At 46.3% G+C, this 17,064-nt stretch overlaps 2 protein-coding genes and 2 non-coding genes across 11 annotated transcripts in view; 1 reads left to right on the top strand and 3 right to left on the bottom strand.

The window, feature by feature from the left end:
• The window catches only part of DENND2B (DENN domain containing 2B), a 182,262-nt gene extending 177,794 nt beyond the window's left edge, over nt 1-4,468 (top strand). For 5 of the 8 annotated variants that reach the window (XM_032240680.1, XM_032240682.1, XM_032240683.1 and 2 more), the window contains 4 exons: nt 485-596; nt 1,190-1,429; nt 2,290-2,376; nt 3,686-4,463. In XM_032240680.1, the coding sequence (XP_032096571.1) occupies nt 485-596; nt 1,190-1,429; nt 2,290-2,376; nt 3,686-3,720 (474 nt within the window). In that variant the 3' untranslated portion in view covers nt 3,721-4,463. Of the gene's footprint in view, nt 1-484; nt 597-1,189; nt 1,430-2,289; nt 2,377-3,685 lie in introns of all 8 variants that reach the window. The other 3 variants (XR_004257578.1, XM_032240679.1, XM_032240686.1) reach the window with 3 other exon arrangements.
• Nucleotides 4,469-11,029: 6,561 nt separating this feature from the next.
• Nucleotides 11,030-13,986, bottom strand: RPL27A (ribosomal protein L27a). Its single transcript, XM_032240687.1, has 5 exons — nt 13,926-13,986; nt 13,488-13,551; nt 12,800-12,875; nt 12,006-12,180; nt 11,030-11,204 (listed from the first exon to the last, which is right to left on the bottom strand). Exons 1-5 carry the CDS (start codon nt 13,926-13,928, stop codon nt 11,076-11,078), a joined length of 447 nt encoding a protein of 148 aa, XP_032096578.1. The 5' UTR covers nt 13,929-13,986; the 3' UTR covers nt 11,030-11,075.
• On the bottom strand, nt 11,314-11,444 carry LOC116525391. Its single transcript, XR_004257674.1, has one exon. It is a non-coding gene; the product is annotated as a small nucleolar RNA SNORA3/SNORA45 family (small nucleolar RNA).
• Nucleotides 12,536-12,666, bottom strand: LOC116525392. Its single transcript, XR_004257675.1, has one exon. It is a non-coding gene; the product is annotated as a small nucleolar RNA SNORA3/SNORA45 family (small nucleolar RNA).
• Nucleotides 13,987-17,064: the final 3,078 nt, after the last annotated feature.

The raw sequence follows: 17,064 nt of genomic DNA, 5'->3' as shown, positions 1-17,064 counted from the left end.
GCCCAGGCTGGAGTGCAGTGATACAGTCATGACTCACTGCAGCCTCCCTGGGCTCAGGTGATTCTCCCCATCTCAGCCTCCTAAGTAGCTGGGAGTACAGGTGCATGCCACAATACTTGACTAATTGTTTTTTGTGTGTGTGTTTTGTAGATAGAGGGACCTGCTAAGTTACCCAGGTTGGTCTCGAACTCCCTCCTGGGCTCAAGCGATTTTCCTGCTCAGCTTCCCAAAGTGTTGGGACTACTGGTGTGAGCTACTGTGCCTGGCCTCCTACCATTTTTTAATCTCTGTAACCTTGGGCAAGTTTCTCAGCCTTTCTGTGCTTCAGCTCCTCATTAAAATGAGCTTGATGATAGTGATCAGGGTTATTGGGAGAAATAAATGAGATTATCTAGTCAAGTTCTTCAAACAGGTCTTAGCACATAATACATGGTCAGTCAGTGTCAGCTATGATTATTGTCACTGTGCTTTCTTTCTCCTGCAGATGGATGACGAGGACACGTTGTTACCTAGGAAGTTACAGGCAGCTCTGGAGCAGGCTCTGGAGAGGAAGAATGAGCTGATCTCCCAGGACTCTGATAGCGACTCCGATGATGGTGAGGATGGTACCTGGGCACAGTCAGCTCTGCTCCAGGCTCCCTCTGCTCTGGGTCAGGCACCCATAGGGCCAGAACTCTGTTTCTGTGCACCAGACCCTTTCTGGATGATGAGACTCCGGCTATTAGCAAGAACTTGGTCTCACTGTAGCACCTCTTCTACCCCAGGTGGTTTGGGAAGGAAAACCCAGAGACATGTGGCAACCCCAAAGATGCTTTCCCCTGACGGGAAACTAATTATTCCTCCCTCTCAGGCCTTGCCTCAAGACATTGCTGGAGATGAAAAGAACTTGCTCTCTCTCGGAAGCCAGAAAAATCACATAGGGTAAAGGATGTGAGGAAAGTGGTGCTCTGGTTTCTGCTTTAATTCATCCAGCAATTACGTTTCAACTTCCATGTTCAGAACAGTTTCTGGCCTTCTGCAGCTCATAAGCTAGTTACAAGGCCATGAGCACAAGAGAGAAAGCTTCCAGAAAAGAAGAGTGGTACTGGCTGGAAGTCTTGTTGGGGAGAGGAAGATTACACCAGGTGAAGATTGAGGAAGGCTTTGCAGGCTCTTGACCTGAAACTCAAATATTTTCTTTTCCCTTCAGAATGTAATACCCTCAATGGGCTGGTGTCGGAGGTGTTTATCCGGTTCTTTGTGGAGACCGTTGGGCACTACTCCCTCTTCCTGACACAGAGTGAGAAGGGAGAGAGGGCCTTTCAGCGAGAGGCTTTCCGCAAATCTGTGGCCTCCAAAAGCATCCGCCGCTTTCTTGAGGTTTTTATGGAGTCTCAGATGTTTGCTGGCTTCATCCAAGACAGGGAGCTAAGAAAGTGTCGGGCAAAGGGTAAGGCTTGGTTATCGGCTCTCTTCTCTAACTTTTTCACCCACAGCAGGGCTGAAGAACCAGGTACTATGATGGAAGCTGTTGGACATGAGCTAGGGCCAGGCCTCTTAACATCCCTTCACTTCTGTTAGAAACTTCCAAGGGAGCATTCTTTTTCCCCTGTCCCAGTTAATGCCTTCACAAGGCCGTGCACAGGCTGAGCTGCACGGCTAGAGGTGGGACTCATCTCCACCTAGGAGCAGCATGCCATTGGTGGCCCACCCCCTCCTCAGATGCCTTTCTGTACAGAGAAAAGGAGCAGACTGAGCAATTTTGGGGGTTCTGAGAACCCAGGGTTGGGAAGTCCCTTAGAGAGCACTGGGCCAGTGTCATAGGTTGGTGGCAGTCTTCACTTAAGGCAGGTGGTTATCTCGTCTTTTGTTCTTTCATCAGCTCACTCTAGGGCTTTTTCATCTCATCACAATCTTTCTGTCTAACCTCAGGGTTCGTATTTCTTCTGTCCTCTAATACTATCCACTTAGTATAACAACCTTTTTGGAACACATGGTAGACTGGTCTGAAGGAAGCTAGAGATGTCCACGTGGGGCAGCTTTGAACTGAGAAGCAGCCTCCTCACCCTAGCGTAGTTTGGGAATGTGTACAGGGAGGCAGGGTGGCAGCAGTGAACCCCTGTGAGATGTCACTGATGATCACTTTGATGAACCAGTCCGAATTCTAGTAAGATGCTCCTACAGATCACCACCTCAGATGCTTGCTTTCTCCTTTTTTGGCATCTGTGCTTCATGGTTCCCTTCATATAGGCCTCTCCTTCCCTTCTTCCAGTGACTGTTCTCTTCGCTGTGCCTGTTTCTCTTACCCAGGCCTTTTTGAGCAGCGAGTGGAGCAGTACTTAGAGGAACTGCCAGACACTGAGCAGAGTGGAATGAATAAGTTTCTCCGAGGTTTGGGTAAGTAGCCTTGTTGCTGATGAGATAGATGTTCGGCAAGAAGGGAGGGGCTGGGGGATTTGTGCCCCCCAGAATACTCTAAATCATTGTCAACATGTGTTATACTGGGGCTGTAGACAGAAAAGGATGTAGGCATCCCATAGTGAAGAGAAGGTTCCAGCCAGATTTCCAAGGGCATTTTGCACAGCAGTTGTCCTTCAATATCTATAGGGGATTGGTTCCAGGATACCCAAGGATACCAAAATCCACAGATGCTCAAGTCCCTTCTATAAAATGGCATAGTATTTGCACATAACCTTTGCATATCCTGCCATATGCTTTAAATCATCTTTAGATTACTTAGACTAGCTAATACAATGTAAATTGTTTTATTTTATTTCAGTGACAAGGTCTTGCTCTGTCAATCAGGCTGGAGTGCAGTGGTGCAATCCTAGCTCACTGCAGCCTCAAACTCCTGGGCTCATGTGATCCTCCCTCCTCTGCCTCCTGTGTAGCTGGGACTACAGGCGTGTGCCATGACACCTGGCTATTTTTTTTATTTGTTTTGTAGAGATGAGGTCTTGCTATGGTACCTGGGCTGGTCTCAAACTCCTGGGCTCAAGTAATAATCCCATCTTGACCTCCCAAAGTGCTGGGATTACAGGCATAAGCCACCGCATCCAGCTGCAAATAAATATTATACTATATTGTTTAGGAAATAATGATGAGAAAAAAAGTCTATATATATTCAAAATAGACACAACCTTCCATTTTTCCCCCAAATATTTTTGATCTCCAGTTGGCTGAATCCATAAATGTGGAACCCATGGATGCAGAACTCATGTATATGGAGGGCCGGCTATATTTACCAAGTTGCATTACAAAGAGGTATCACAGGTTCTCATATATATCAGGTCTTTCTTTGTGCACTCCTTTTGGAGTAAATATGAAGGCCATTGGAGTCAGTGAGCTTTCCTCTAGACCATAACAGGTCTGCAGACGCAGCATTGTGAGTGCCCTTCCTGCAAAAACCTCCCGTCCCTGCAGGGAGCTCAGCCAGCCAGATCGTAGAATCATAGCATGTCTCTGTTTAAAGAGAAATTAAGACCAAAGAGGTTAAGTGGCTTGCCCAAAACCACACAGTGATTAATACCAGTGCCCTAATTACAGCTCTCACGTGTTTTCACTGCCCTGGATCAGATCACAGCTATAATCCAGTCTTCCTGATCCTTCCTCTCCCACTGAGAGGGCCAGGGCTACAAGGAGTAGAAGGAGTGGAAGTTGGAAGGAATAACGTTGAACATTCTTTCTTGTTCTCTCTGGCCCACAGGCAACAAAATGAAGTTCCTCCACAAGAAGAATTAAGCCCCCTTCTCAGTAGCAGAGTGCAGTGTCTTGCAGAGCCTGAAGCCTAAGGAGAAGGCCTAGCCCGGGACCCTCTGGGCTGCTATGGCTGCTCCGCCCCCACAGATCCCATCCTCCAAGCCAGCCCACCTCTGCCTTCATCATATCTTGGGATACTGTTTGTAAATAATCTGCTGTAAGCTTTCTTAACTTTTTGTAACAAGCAAAGATAATATGGTAAATATTTGTATATTCCCAAGGGGCCAGGTGCTTTCCTGTCCTGCCAGAACATGGATGAAGTTTTGCTGGGTGCTCGTGACTGGCCAGTTTTGTGCAGCTGACTGTCTCGGCCAAACCACTGATCTTCCCTGGAGGCCTTCGGCCGGCCTGTCTGCCTGCCTGCCTGCCTGAGGCCCCTGCTGCCAGTCTTGGGCCCTGGAGAGCAGATGCTGTCTTGTTATGTACAGGAGGACCTTTTAAAAAATCTTAGATTTTCTATTTTTTTCTGGTAGTCCCCATACCCAGACCCTCTGTTTTTAAAGGCCAAGGCCAGTCAGTCCCCATTTGTAATGTGGTACCAGGCTCTTAGGCCTGGTCCTCTCATTCCTCATTGAGATGGTCAGTGTGTCATGGGAAGCCCACCCCCAGCTCTACCAGTGCTCTCTGGGCCTGGCTCCCAGTCAGCGGTGGCCACAATGCGGTACAGGGCATCCCTCCTTTCCATCTACGGGTGTTCTCAATAAACAATGTACAGTTGTTTGGGCCCAGAGCCTCATGTGTTCCTTGGCTTTGTTATCTAGAGTTCACTCTCCTGGGAATGGGCTGAGACTGGCCAGTCAGGGACGAAACACCATCATGCAGGGAACCGAGTACTTGTTGAAGGAGTTAGCTTCAGTGTGAGTCACTGACCTCCCCGAAATGCAGCGCTCCAGCCTGAGTTGCGTGACTGGTCTTAAGAGTTAGAAGATACCCAGTTGTTGCAGCAGGTCGGCTTTCCTCTCCAGTAGCCAACTTTTCAGCCTGTGCTTAAGCATTTCCAGTGTTAGAAAGAATGCTCTTTCCCCTTTGGCCCCATTTTTAGGGAAATCTTAACATTTTCCTCTTTAGCCTGCAGCCCCTAAGATGTCATTGGGTGTCCTGACATTGGTGGAGTAAAGCCCAGCTAATGCCAACCCAGGCGTGGGCAGAGCCCTGACCCACTCCCGGTGACTCTTCCATGTCACTCTGTGAATGGCTTTTCCATGGGAACCCGAGGTTTTCATACAGAAAGCTCTGCTACATTCCATGGAAGAGGAAGGAGAGAAACAAGGTGGGAAACAGGATGGTTTAGGCTTTTCACCCACCAAGGCCTTGGGAGAGCAGAGACTTTGCAAACTCCTAAGAGAGGCATTCAGCTACAACTGTTTTTTTTTTGGTATTGTGTTTGGGTCTGATAGGATTTGAACCATGGTGTAAAGTTTTCCTGTCTTTCCACCTCTGTTGGTTTAAACAGGAGATGATCCCATCCTAAGTTTCCTTCCCCTCTTCCCTCTCCCTATCTCTGTTCAGGCCTGCACAAGCCCCAACCTGTCCATGGTTTGGGGCTGCTGTAAGTCTCAGAGAATAAAGTGGAGGGTTTGTCTTCTGGTAAGGCAAAGTTATTTTCTGGCTCTGCCGTTTGCCGGGACGAGGACAGGGATTGAGACATTTTGAGTCTTCAGTTGATATCAGAGAAGACAGGATTGCAACCAGAAGACTCAGAATGGGATGTAGTTCCCTCCAGAAGTCATCACTGTTAACTCAGCCTAGGCTTAGGACAGTCACAGAAGTGGACTCCTTAAGAAAAATACGGATTTCATTCCTAAAAGGTACGTGCACTCTCTCCCTCCCTTCCTCCCCCATGCTCCTCCACCCCTGCTTTTCAATGTAGCTCCAAAGAACCTTTACATATGTGATCAGATCACAAGAGGTATATGTGTAAAGTCTTTATTTGTAAATTTTGTTGTTTTTTAATTTGTATTAATGGGGTCTCACTATGTTGCCCAGGTTAGTCTTGAACTCCTGGGCTCAAACGATCCTCCTAAAGTGCTGGGATGGCAGGCATGAGCCACCATATCCAGCCTTATTTATAAATTTTGCCACTTTTATGTACCTTTAAAATATAGTATGCCCTTGTGTGAATCCCAGAGTGGTACGTCTCCTTCCCCCTCACTGTGGTTGCAGCTCTCGTCCCAATCAGGAAAATCAATACTGGCATATAACAGCATAGAATAGGTTGCAAGGGTCCATAGAGCGATTGCCATGGCCAAGGCCCAGCAGCCTTATGAGAGAGGAGGCTGTGTACAGTGGGCCTGGTTTGGGGTTCACAAAAAGTATGCAGGGCTTCTTTCCACATTCTTTCACATGATCTCTGGACCTCTAAACCAATGATTTTCAACCCTATTAGATCCAACAATTTTTTTTAATAGCAAATATTTGTAACTCCCTCCTTTACTACCCTGAAGTGAAATTCAAAGATAATATAAGCTACTTAAATATACCTTAACTGTAATATGAAAGGGGAGAAATAAAAGAGAAATATTGCTATAATATTTAAATATGGAAATGTTTTTGTACAGCTGTACTAGATCATCAGAAAAGCGTTGTATGAGGAACTCAGATCCTACTGAGTAGTTATTGGTGACTTTTCTGCAATGAATGATTTTTGGTAATGTGAACAAAACAAAGTATGAGCTTCCCCTGATTTAAATAGTAGTTAGAATCCCAGACAACTGAGAAGTATATGAAAACTGCAAAAACGAAAAAACAACTTTTGGGTTATCTGTAAATGAAGTTAGATTTTAAGTTGGATTTTTCTTTGTTGTGTAGGACCAACTCATCCATTCCAAGATATTTAGCATCCTGGTCACTTCCCTGCCATGACTGTGACAACAAAAATGCCCCCAACGTGGCCAGGTGTGGTAGCTCATGCTTATAATCACAGTACTTTGGGAGGCCTAGGCGGGAGGATCATTTGAGCTCAGGAATTTAAGACCAGCCTAGGCAACATAGTAAAGATTTCATTTCTGTGAATTAAAAAAAAAAAAGAAAAAGCCCCACTGTTTCTAAAACACTCCCGTAAAAGATGGTATTGTGGCCATTGAGAGCAAAGTGTCCTTCAACAGCGGCTTTCTGACAACATTGGGGCAATTGCTCAGGGACAACAGTGCTGTCTCCTCTCCTCTACCAGGCAGGGAAGTCCCCTCACCTATAGAAGTGTCCACCCTCTTCTATTCTGTAATTTAGTTCTTCTAATGCAGGGCAGGCTGCCCCATGACACTGTTCTAAATGCTCTGATAAACTGTAGTCTTGAAATAAGTGTTCTGGGCTTTTTACAAAGCAGTATTGTGAAGAGTTGCGCTTAAACAGTATTAGTTAAACTCTGGTTCACATTGGAATCTGTGGAATCAGGGCCCATCTTAGTCCATTTTGGGTTGCTATAACAGAATACCTGGATCTGGGTAATTTATAAAGAAAAAAGGCCTATTTGGTTTATGATTCTGATGGCTGAAAAGTTAAAGATTAGGCAGCTGTACCTGGGGAGGGCCCTCAGGCACGGCAGAAAGCAGAAGGGAGCTGGGTGTGTGCAAAGAGATCACGTAGTAAGAGAGGAAGCAAGAGAGAGAAACTGAGGAAGCCAGATACTTTTTAAACAACTTGCTCTCCATTCCCTGCAGAATGAGGGCGCACTCACCACCGCAGGAAAGCATTAATTTGTGAGAGATCTACCTCCACGACCCAGACACCTCCCAATACGCTCCACCTCCCAACACTGCCACACTGTGGGCCAAATTTCAAACCACATCCAAACCATAGCACTACCCGAGAAAGAAGTGTGATTAGTCACAGCTCAGTTAAATTCTTGGTAAAACATGGCTTTTCACATGCATACTTAAATCCTACTTTGTACCCAAAATGACTTACAGGGATACACAAACTGGGTATCTGAAACAAAGTGGGAATGAGAGGAAAATAGAAACTGGGATGTAAAATAGAACCAGGAATTAAATATACACTTTAACCTATATTCTTGCCAGGGGTGCTACACAAAATACGCTTCTAGAGCCAGACAATGTGGTATGCATTCCAAAACAAATTTGCCTGTGGAGGTGGGGGTGTGATTTAAAAGGCCATGAAAACTCTCGAAAGAGAAAATACTACTTTTCAGCACTGGCAACTTCTGGTAGGCTTTTTTCCCTCCATTTATATAGCCTCTTAATAGGAAAATATGCATTGGGTTGAAAAAAAAATTTGTACCAAAGCATACACCATCTCCCTCATTTCCCTAAGCTCGTAAGAGGAAATTCCTTTTGTGTTCTTTTAGAATATTTCCATCTGTGTACAAGCACCTTCTTTTTTAGCCTAAGTGCCCTTGAACGTGGCTAACGCTCACTACCTTTTAGACAATCGAGACAAATTCTGGAGGCTCCTATCTTGAAAATTTACGTAAAGGCCACGCCCCTGTTCTTAAACACCCCAAGCGGGGCTGGAAGTGCCGCGAGGTTAGCTGATTCCTCCGCTTGGAGGGGATCCACCGCGGCTCAGCAACCACGGGTAGAGCCGAACCTCCCGCCTCGGCCGGGGAGGTATCTGCGCTCGCGCACCACGGGCCGGCCCCACCCTTGCCGGAAGTGGCTGAGCGAGCCGAGACGTCCCCGTTGTGGTGCTTCCGGTCTGGGGCGCGGGGAGTCTTCGTCTCCGGAAGTAAAAACTAACACTCACCGGAAGTGGTCCTCAGGGGCCGAGGAAAGACCTCAAGGTTTGTCTATGTCATGGGGACATCGCTGAGGTCGGACGATGCTGATGAAAGTGGTCGATGGAGCCGCCAGGCGGGTGCCGCACAGCTTCAGCCCGCGCTTTCGACTTGCCACCAGCCCCTGGGCTGTGTTCTCAGGCTAGTTAACAGCTCAGTAGAGTCTAGCAGTACATTTATTTGAATTGAAAACTGGCCTGATTTAGCTGTCCTTGAAGAAGACTGCTTTTGCAAATTATGTGGCAAACATTTGTCATAAAATCAAGTTGTACCTGCAGCTCCCAAGTTTGAACGCAACTATATTTAAAACATATATACATTAGACCAGAAATTATATCCTTTGCAATTCAAGCTTTAGCCAGCCACTAGGGATCGCTAGTATGAAGCCTCTACGAATACAGAGCAGACTATTCAAAGCTTGGCAGTCATGAAAAACTTTTAGTAAATGTGGGTTCAAGAAAGCACTGGCATCGGTGGACTTAGGGCTCAAAACTATTTTAGTCTGTTCCTCATCACATAGAACAAAGGTTTTAGAACTGTTTAGTTATAGCTTCTGGTGAATCAACAAGCCAGCAACGAAATCATTTATTTCCTAGGCCAGGGATGGCTTCTGGATGCTAACAGTAAACTCCTGGGGAAGAAGGTAGCCATTAAGGGACTACCGATCCTTCCTCCCAAACTCTACCTCCTTCCCTGCCTCATTTTGTGGTCGGCCACACTCCAGTTCCCGTCCATTATGCCTTCTGAATCCTACCTTTTCCATACTCACTCCCATTTCCTTGGTTCTGCCTCCAGACTCCCATTGTAGTTGTCCTTTATGACTTGGCCAGAGTAGTCTCTCTCACCACCAAAGCACTTCCCATTTATCCAACCGTCCCCAATCAGTTTCCTGAACTCGTTTTGCTATTCCCTCTGCTTGGACCAATTTCCCACTGACAATCCCATGGAGGCTAACTGACTCCATCTGCTGCCATAACAGTTTGGACTTAAGTTACTAAGTCAAACACAAAAATTAAGTGCATGGTTTCCATTTTAATCTATGCAGTCCTCAAGTAGGCAGTTTCACCTAAATTTTCAAGATGAGGAAATTGGATCAAGCCTAAGTGACACAGGTATTGAGTAGAGACCAAGAATTAAATTGAGTCTTTTAATTCATCATTACTGATCACTTACTGTGGGATCCTTAAACTTAGGTTCCCTATTAAAAGTCCTCTATGAGTCCTAATGGAGACCACTCACTTCTAACCTTTTCTAGCACAATGGAAGATACAAACCTAAATGATACGCTTGTTATAAAATCGTCCAACTGAATTGAGGTTTCACTACTTCTTTGTAATTCTCCTATTCTTATGTAAGCCAATTTAGTGTTTCTCTGTGCCTTATATTTGATCCCATTCTCTAAAGGTTGTCCCAGATAACCATGGTTCCTAGCTCTTGCATATTATGACCCCACAGAGCACTAAGGAAACCTCCACCAACTAAAACCAATGAGTGTAATTGCCATCTTATTTGCATAGCGTTTTAAACTGCATTACGTTGGGTCAAAAAAGTATAAGTCAGGAAGAACCCTAAAACTTAGCAAATTATTTACCCAAATATCTATGAGGATCTTATTTGTAAACATGCACTGGTCACCATCAGTTTTCAAACAGCAAGAGACACAAATCCTAGAAAACCTTATTTCAATTTCTGGCCTTCCCTGCTTTCTCAAGATGCATTTCAGACTGGAAGAAAAATTAACAATTTCAAACCCACTTTGACATACAGAAAAGCCCTGGCATATTTAAATTTCAGATTGCTGGACCTCCATCTTGAGATTTTGATTCATCATAATCTGGATGAAACAAGAATTAGGATCAAAATTAAGGAGCCACAGGCTGAGCGCAGTGGCTCATGCTTATAATCCCAGCACTTTGGGAGGCCAGGGTGGGCAGATCACTTGAGGTTAGGAGTTAAAGAGACCAACCAAACCAACATGGTGAAATCCTATCTCTACTGAGAATACAAGAATTAGCTGGGCATTGTGGCACCAGCCTATAATCCCAGATACTCAGGAGGCTGAGGCTAGAGAACTGCTTGAACCCAGGTGGCAGAGGTTGCAGTGAGCCGAGATCAGGCCATTGCAAGACTCCATCTAATTAAAAAAAAGAAAAAAAAAAAAAAAATAGGAAGCCATGTGGAAAAACCTTGGGCTGAAGAATTAAGTCTTAAAGGACCACCTCAATCCTATCACACTGCCCCTCTTTAGAATGTGATCCATCAAAAAGCAATCTTTCCTTTTGACCCTCATCAAACAATTAAGGTACATTCTCCCATTCACTGTAAAATTCAGAGTACAATACATGCAGGCCTTTCAGTGATCAACAGGTATTTCTGACTTTATAAACAGAACTGTTTAACTGGCCAACAATTGTTAAGTGTTGGTCCTATCTTTACCATATACTTTCTGAGGTTAAGTCAGCAGAGGAGCCCATGTTTTCAGACCCTAAATACTAGAACCTGGGCTCCCAATATACATAGGATGATGTAGACATGCCACTGAATGACCTACTCACACCACAAGGAATAAGTACTCGGCATTTAATGAACCTCCCTCCATGTGGCTTCAAGCCACGAGGACACAGGCCCCCCCGACACCCTTAATCTTCTCCTCAGCTCTTCTGCTGAAGAATTTGGCCTTGACGATGACAGGCTGCTTTGGGAGCTTTCCCTTGCCCAGAACTTTATAGTAGCCCTAGAACAGAGAAAAAAAGTTTACAATACACTGTGGAAGGTACCAACTGCCTGATGGGTATGAGGAATGTAGACTGCCAACCCACTTTCTAAAAACCCCAGGGAGGTATGTATGTTTCTGATCTGGGCACTAACGGAGGCACCGACTGCCACCGCCAGTGAATCAAGACCAGTCGATTCTCTCCGAGTACTCTAGCACACCAGGACAAGAGTTGTGTCAGGATGTGACTCTAGTCTCGGCAAAGCATAATCCTCCTTTTCCTGCTAAAATACTCCCTAATATTAAAGCAAAAGAAGACAACCACATTCCTGACCACAAAACTGCTCTATGGACATTAAATAGGCTGGGAAGTGAATTTAAAGCGTCCCTAGGGTTCTGGCTTCTTAAGACTACCCCTGTATTTATGGGAGTTAAGACTGACACAAGGACCAGAACCCGCAAGGACAGACAAGACACATCTGTTTTGGGGGAGAATCTCTTCAGATAATGTATAGCACTGAGTATTGGTGGAATATATTAGGATTCTATTCTGTAGGGAACATGAAGGGTCAAGAGTTGTGCTCCATCAGAACCAGCTACAGTTCAAGCAGGAAATGCAAACATGATACAACAGGGGAATGACAGTAGGCACTGCGACTGATGGGGAAATACCTATAATAATTCTACCAAAGGTAGAATCAAGGTCTGGTAGGTAACTGGGAGCACAGGTTATATGCCAGGTAAGAGATTAAGTGTATTAGATTAAGCCAGAGTTTTGCAAGGGAAGTATGGAAGTATATAAAAACAACATCCAAAACTTACCGATCGCACCACATCAATGATGGGAGCAGCCCCAGTCTTGTTTTTAGCAGCATTCACCCGTGTCTGCTCACTAACCAAAGTCCACAATTTGTCAAGGTTGACAGTTGGGCAGAAGCTCTGGTTCCTCTTTAAGTGGTAATGCCTCATACCAACTTTCCCAAAGTAACCTGGGTGGCTAGGAAGAGATAACAACCACCTTCATGCTCATTCCAATTAAGATGCTATGTTTATCATCTTTACAGTTACCCCCCCATTACAGTGTAAATTGTTCACTGGTATAGAGCACTGTCAGGCACTGGATATACCTGTTGAGTTAAACAAATGTTTTTAAAACCACCAAAGACTATCAGGAGGAAAAGGCTATTCTTATTTCCTGCAGGATAAGTCACTGACAAAGTCAGAGACAGGAATGAGACTAAAATTCAATTCACATAACAGTGCTTTATGGAAAATCTACATACTTCTATAATAAAGGTCTTCTGAATAGCCAAAATTTATCATCCACTGGTTTGTAGGTAAGTGAATGTGAAGCATGTCTCTAACCTGGTGGCTGACTGTGCCATAAGGCCCACAGCCAGTGAATAAGGTCAGCAGTTTACTCTCCGAGGACTCTAGCACACTCAGGCAATAGCTGATACCCAAGCGTGACTCTAGCCTCGATAACAGGTTCTCAGTTCACACCAAGTGTTAACTTGGTAAAGGCAGTAGGCAAGACTTGCTTCTGAACTTTTTTGTTTTAAGCCCTGCCCCTACCTCCCAAGCTGTGTCAGTAAAAGCACTCCGAGGACACTTACTATTTGTCGAAGTTGATCCTGTGGTGATGCATACCACCGGCATTACCACGGCCTCCGGGGTGCTTCCGGTGCTTGCCTGCAGAAATACAAAGCTACATGGGGCCGCGCCTTGTGGCTCATGCCTGTAATCCCAGCCACTCGAGGGGGCTGAGATAGGAGAATCGCTTGAGCCCGGGAGGCAGAGGTTGCAGTAAGCCCAAGGTTTGCCAATGCACTCCAGCCTGGGCCACAGAGTGATGAGTGTCAAAAAAAAAAAAAAAAAAAGCAGCTACATGCCCCCACCCCCAGCCTTCTCATGCCTCTCAATACTTCCTCGCACAAAAGCAGAGAGTTTCCCCAGACTTCTGTGCCCCGCTTAGCTGTTCCCATCCTACCATGCCGGTTTCAGCACTGCGATTACTTCAGGATTCCGGGTAAAATATCTTTTCAGGGTCCACATCACAGCATTCCCACAGTACTTCATGTCTTCAACTAAACCGATATCGTGCCTGTTCAATCCCTATCACCTCACTGATGTGAGATTCTCTAGAACTGAAATACTAGGGGATCCTCAGGAAAAAAATCAACAGTTGTCCGACTTGACCACAAAAAGGTCTCATTCTAACCCACTACTAGGCTACCTATCTCCTGACTTGCTAAGCACCCTAAGAGAGCCAAAGGCCCACCCCGAGGGGAAGCCGGCACTTACCGATGCGGCCGTGGCCGTGGCTCACGTGGCCCCGAAGTTTCCGGGTCTTCCTCAGTCTGGATGGCTGCGTGGAAAAAACTTGGTGGTAAGGCCTAAAGAATTAGGGGGTAGAAGGTGATGCCTGCCAACTGAGATGGGCCTGTAAGCCTGTGGATCAAGGACCTAACTTCTGGAGCACTCGGCAAAGTTTAGAGTACCGATCCGCCCAGGGCCGTGCGGTCTCACCTGGTAGAGCCGGGGCCCGCGTGTCCCATAGATCCGAACCGCGGGCCGGACACAAGACTCCGGGAGTCTCGCCCCGGCCACCCTGCCCTGCAGGCGGCCTTGCGCAGCCTGGAAGCCCAGACCATGGTCGGGGGTGGATGACTAGGGACAATGGGAATAGAGCTTGGGGGTACATGCCGGCAAAAAAGAGGAGGCAAGAAACGAAACACCTACCATGCTGGCGGCCCAGACGAAAAAGGACGGCCTTTCCAAGTCTCGCGAGGTATCGAGCACGGGGGGGCGGGGCCAAGTGCCTCACTTCCGGCCAGGGAGGCCGGGCTCTGGGTGGGGCTTATTGGTCTCGCGGGGTTGCTGGATTGTTCTTCGCTTCTTTCTACGAGTAGTGGTTACTATCAAAGCCTGTCCCGGTGGCCTGGTGGATGGTTTCGGCGCAGCCTGTTGTCCTAGGCTTGGAGGCCGAAAACTGTTGAAGAATCGGGGCTAGGGGCGGTGTGCTGCACGCCGCCTGTGCCTGCTTGAGCCAGGCCCGGTCCTGGCGCCTTGGCTGGGGAACCGCCTAAGCCGACCCGAAGAGCCTCGGTGTCTCACCTCCTTACTGGATGCGCCAACCCTGAGCCACGCCTCGCGTCGCCCCAGTTCTTAGTGGTCTGCCCGGGGCTGGTGATAGTGGCTGCTGGTTTGTCTCCCGGCCGCAGTGCGGAACCACGAGGCCGTTTAACCCTCTGTGTGCCCACCTGGTGTCTCGCTCGGTTTCCTAAATCTCAGGCGGCTCCCGAAATGCCTCCTCCCCCTCCCACCCTCCTGAGTGGCACTCCGGTTTCCTTTCTCTTTTGCCCTTCTGCTGTCATCTTGGTTGTCCTCTGTGCTTCAGGGACTTAGGTGCCTCTTGGTTGCTTTATAGTCCTTTTAACCCAGACGCTGTAAATACTTTCTATAAATGCTGCATTTATGCCGGGCGTGGTGGCTCACGCCTGTAGTCCCAACACTTTGGGAGGTCGAAGCAGGAGGATTGCTTGAGGCGTGGAGTTCAACATCAGCCTGGGCAACATAGTCAGACTTTCGTCTCTACATAGAAAGTAAATAAGTAAAAATAAATACCATAATCGAATTTTCTCCAGAATCTACCTAACACTCCTGTGACCCTTTCCTGGACAATGCAGACATAGTTGCCCGCTTCCCCTCCTGTACCACCACACAAAGAACACAATCTAGTACAGCCCTTATGTAATTTATTGACCTACGTTTGTCTTCCCTACTAGACCTAATTCCTTATGTGGTCAAGGATTGTTTGCTTTTTTTCCATGTTCAACTAGTGATTGTCGAGTGAATAAAGGAACTTACCCTCTGCTCCCTGTCTTCACTAATAGCATGTCTTCTGTCTTAAGTCGGTTCCTTCAACCAGGGTTCAAGATCCCATCCCCTCGCTAGTCTATTAATATATCCCATGGGAGAAATCCCATCCTCTTAGTTATTCTCTGTGTGTATGTGTGAGTGTGTATTTATTTTTCTTTGTCTTTCCCGCTTCAGCTAAAATATATTTTAGTTAAAATAGCCTAAACTCTCCCATGTCTCTACTACCCTTGCCCTTTCCTTCATAGCAAGGTTTCCCAAAAGTCTACAAATCCTGCCCATTTGCACCTTCCCATCCATCGTTTACTGCAATCTAGCTTGCAGCCTGCAACTTCAATGGAATTGCTCTTACTAATGTCATTAATGAACCAGTTGCCAAATTGGATTTTTACTATTCATCATACCACTTGCTCCTTCTGTTGTGCTTTAATCTGTTGGCATCTTTTTCTAGAGAAAGCCTCGCCTCCCTCCTACTCTGGTCATTTTTCAGTCTTCTTTGCAGTTTCCAGCGTGATCCACCATTTAAATGTTGATGTTCCTCAGCCTTCAGTTCTTGTCCTTACCTTTTCACAGTACATGATCTTCTTGGGTAGCTTCGATTCACATCCCTGTTGCTGAGCTCACTTAATTACTGGTTAGCATTCCTCAGACATTCTACCAAAGTAAACATATCCAAAGAACTCAATCTTCCCTGCTCACTGGTGCCTTCTCCTTTATTTTCTATCTTGGTGAGTGGCACCATTGTCTACCTAGATAATGAAAATTGTCCCCAAGCCTTCTCTTCTACTATACTGCCACCCTATCCTTTTGTTTCTGTATCTCTCCAAAGTGCTTCCTCTGTTTAAGCCTTAGTACTCCTGCCTTCATTCAGGTCCCCATCATTTCTCTTATCTGGAGTTTATAACACCTTCCTTTGTTCACTCTGCCTACATTCTAACCATCCTCCAATCTTTGCATCCTTCACACCTCCACCAGGTTATTATTCCAAAAACATGACTTTCATTCTTTTACTTACTTAATCAAAAGTCCAATAGTTACTTATGACCAACAGAATATAGCCCACATGCCTTTCCAACCTTAACTCAGCCTTTCCCCTACACAAGCTTTCTACTGCAGCAATGCTTGGTATATCCCATCTGCATTTTTGCCTTTGCTCATGCCATTTGCCACTCTGGAGTGCCCATCCTGTTCCTGACCACGTGTCCTGAATCTTCCTCAACCTTTAAGACCCACCTTATATTCTGCTTCTTCCCAGAACACTTTAGTCCACAAGGATAACAGCCAAATTTTCAGAGCACTTTGCAGTTTACAAAATGCGTCTGCCTTAGGATTCAGCACAACCAGCCTCATTTTATGGGTGAGAAAACTGAGGCACAGAAGAATTGGGTGACTTGCTAGATGCTGCATCAATTGTCAAATACAGAGCCTGGGCCTAGCCTTTTGTCTTCTCTCTTCAGATCCCCTGCTTTTCTCTCAGTGACCACTCCCTCTCTGACCTCACAGCAATTATGCTCTTCATCCCTCCTTCAACCTTAATCACATATTGCATGTGATTCCAGCAGGAAGAGAGGTGTTGAGAGAGGAGGCGAGGTCAAAGAAGAGATCATCCTCTATTTGACATAAAAACTGGCCAGTAAGTGCACAAGAGATGAGCTCGGTTACCTGGAAACTACCCTTGGGAAGATAAGCTGTCAATGGAGGTAAGCTGGAAAGAGCCTTGGGAATGGAAAGGAACCATCAGGGGTATTAGAGCTGGGGCCTACAGTGAGGACCATGACAGCAAGGGTTGAAGTGGGGTTCTGGGTGCTGAGACACTCCTCCTGGATAGTTTGCCAGGTTCCTTGGTTATGGAGAAGCTACATCCTGTCCCTCAGGCCACCAGCTGAACAGAAGGCCTGCCAGAGGGGACCCAGCACTCCCCGTTGGGTTATGTGCTCACCTACCATTCTTCTCATCAATGGTTTGATCTCCTGGTTGTAGAGGGAGTACCCTGGGTAGTTTT

The sequence above is a fragment of the Sapajus apella genome, unplaced genomic scaffold (assembly GCF_009761245.1).
Source record: "Sapajus apella isolate SASKATOON/1434 unplaced genomic scaffold, GSC_monkey_1.0 scaffold47, whole genome shotgun sequence".
Lineage (NCBI taxonomy): Eukaryota > Metazoa > Chordata > Mammalia > Primates > Cebidae > Sapajus > Sapajus apella.
The sequence above is the reverse complement of the archived record's forward strand: the minus strand, read 5'-3'. Positions and strand labels throughout refer to the sequence as shown.

What these genes read in the sequence shown, in the direction of transcription:
- RPL27A (XM_032240687.1), bottom strand. An exon ending in AGGATCAACTTCGACAAATA is followed by an intron (nt 12,181 to 12,799) that starts GTAAGTGTCCTC and finishes ATCTCTTCCTAG; the next exon opens with CCACCCAGGTTACTTTGGGA. An exon ending in TCATTGATGTGGTGCGATCG is followed by an intron (nt 11,205 to 12,005) that starts GTAAGTTTTGGA and finishes TCTCTGTTCTAG; the next exon opens with GGCTACTATAAAGTTCTGGG.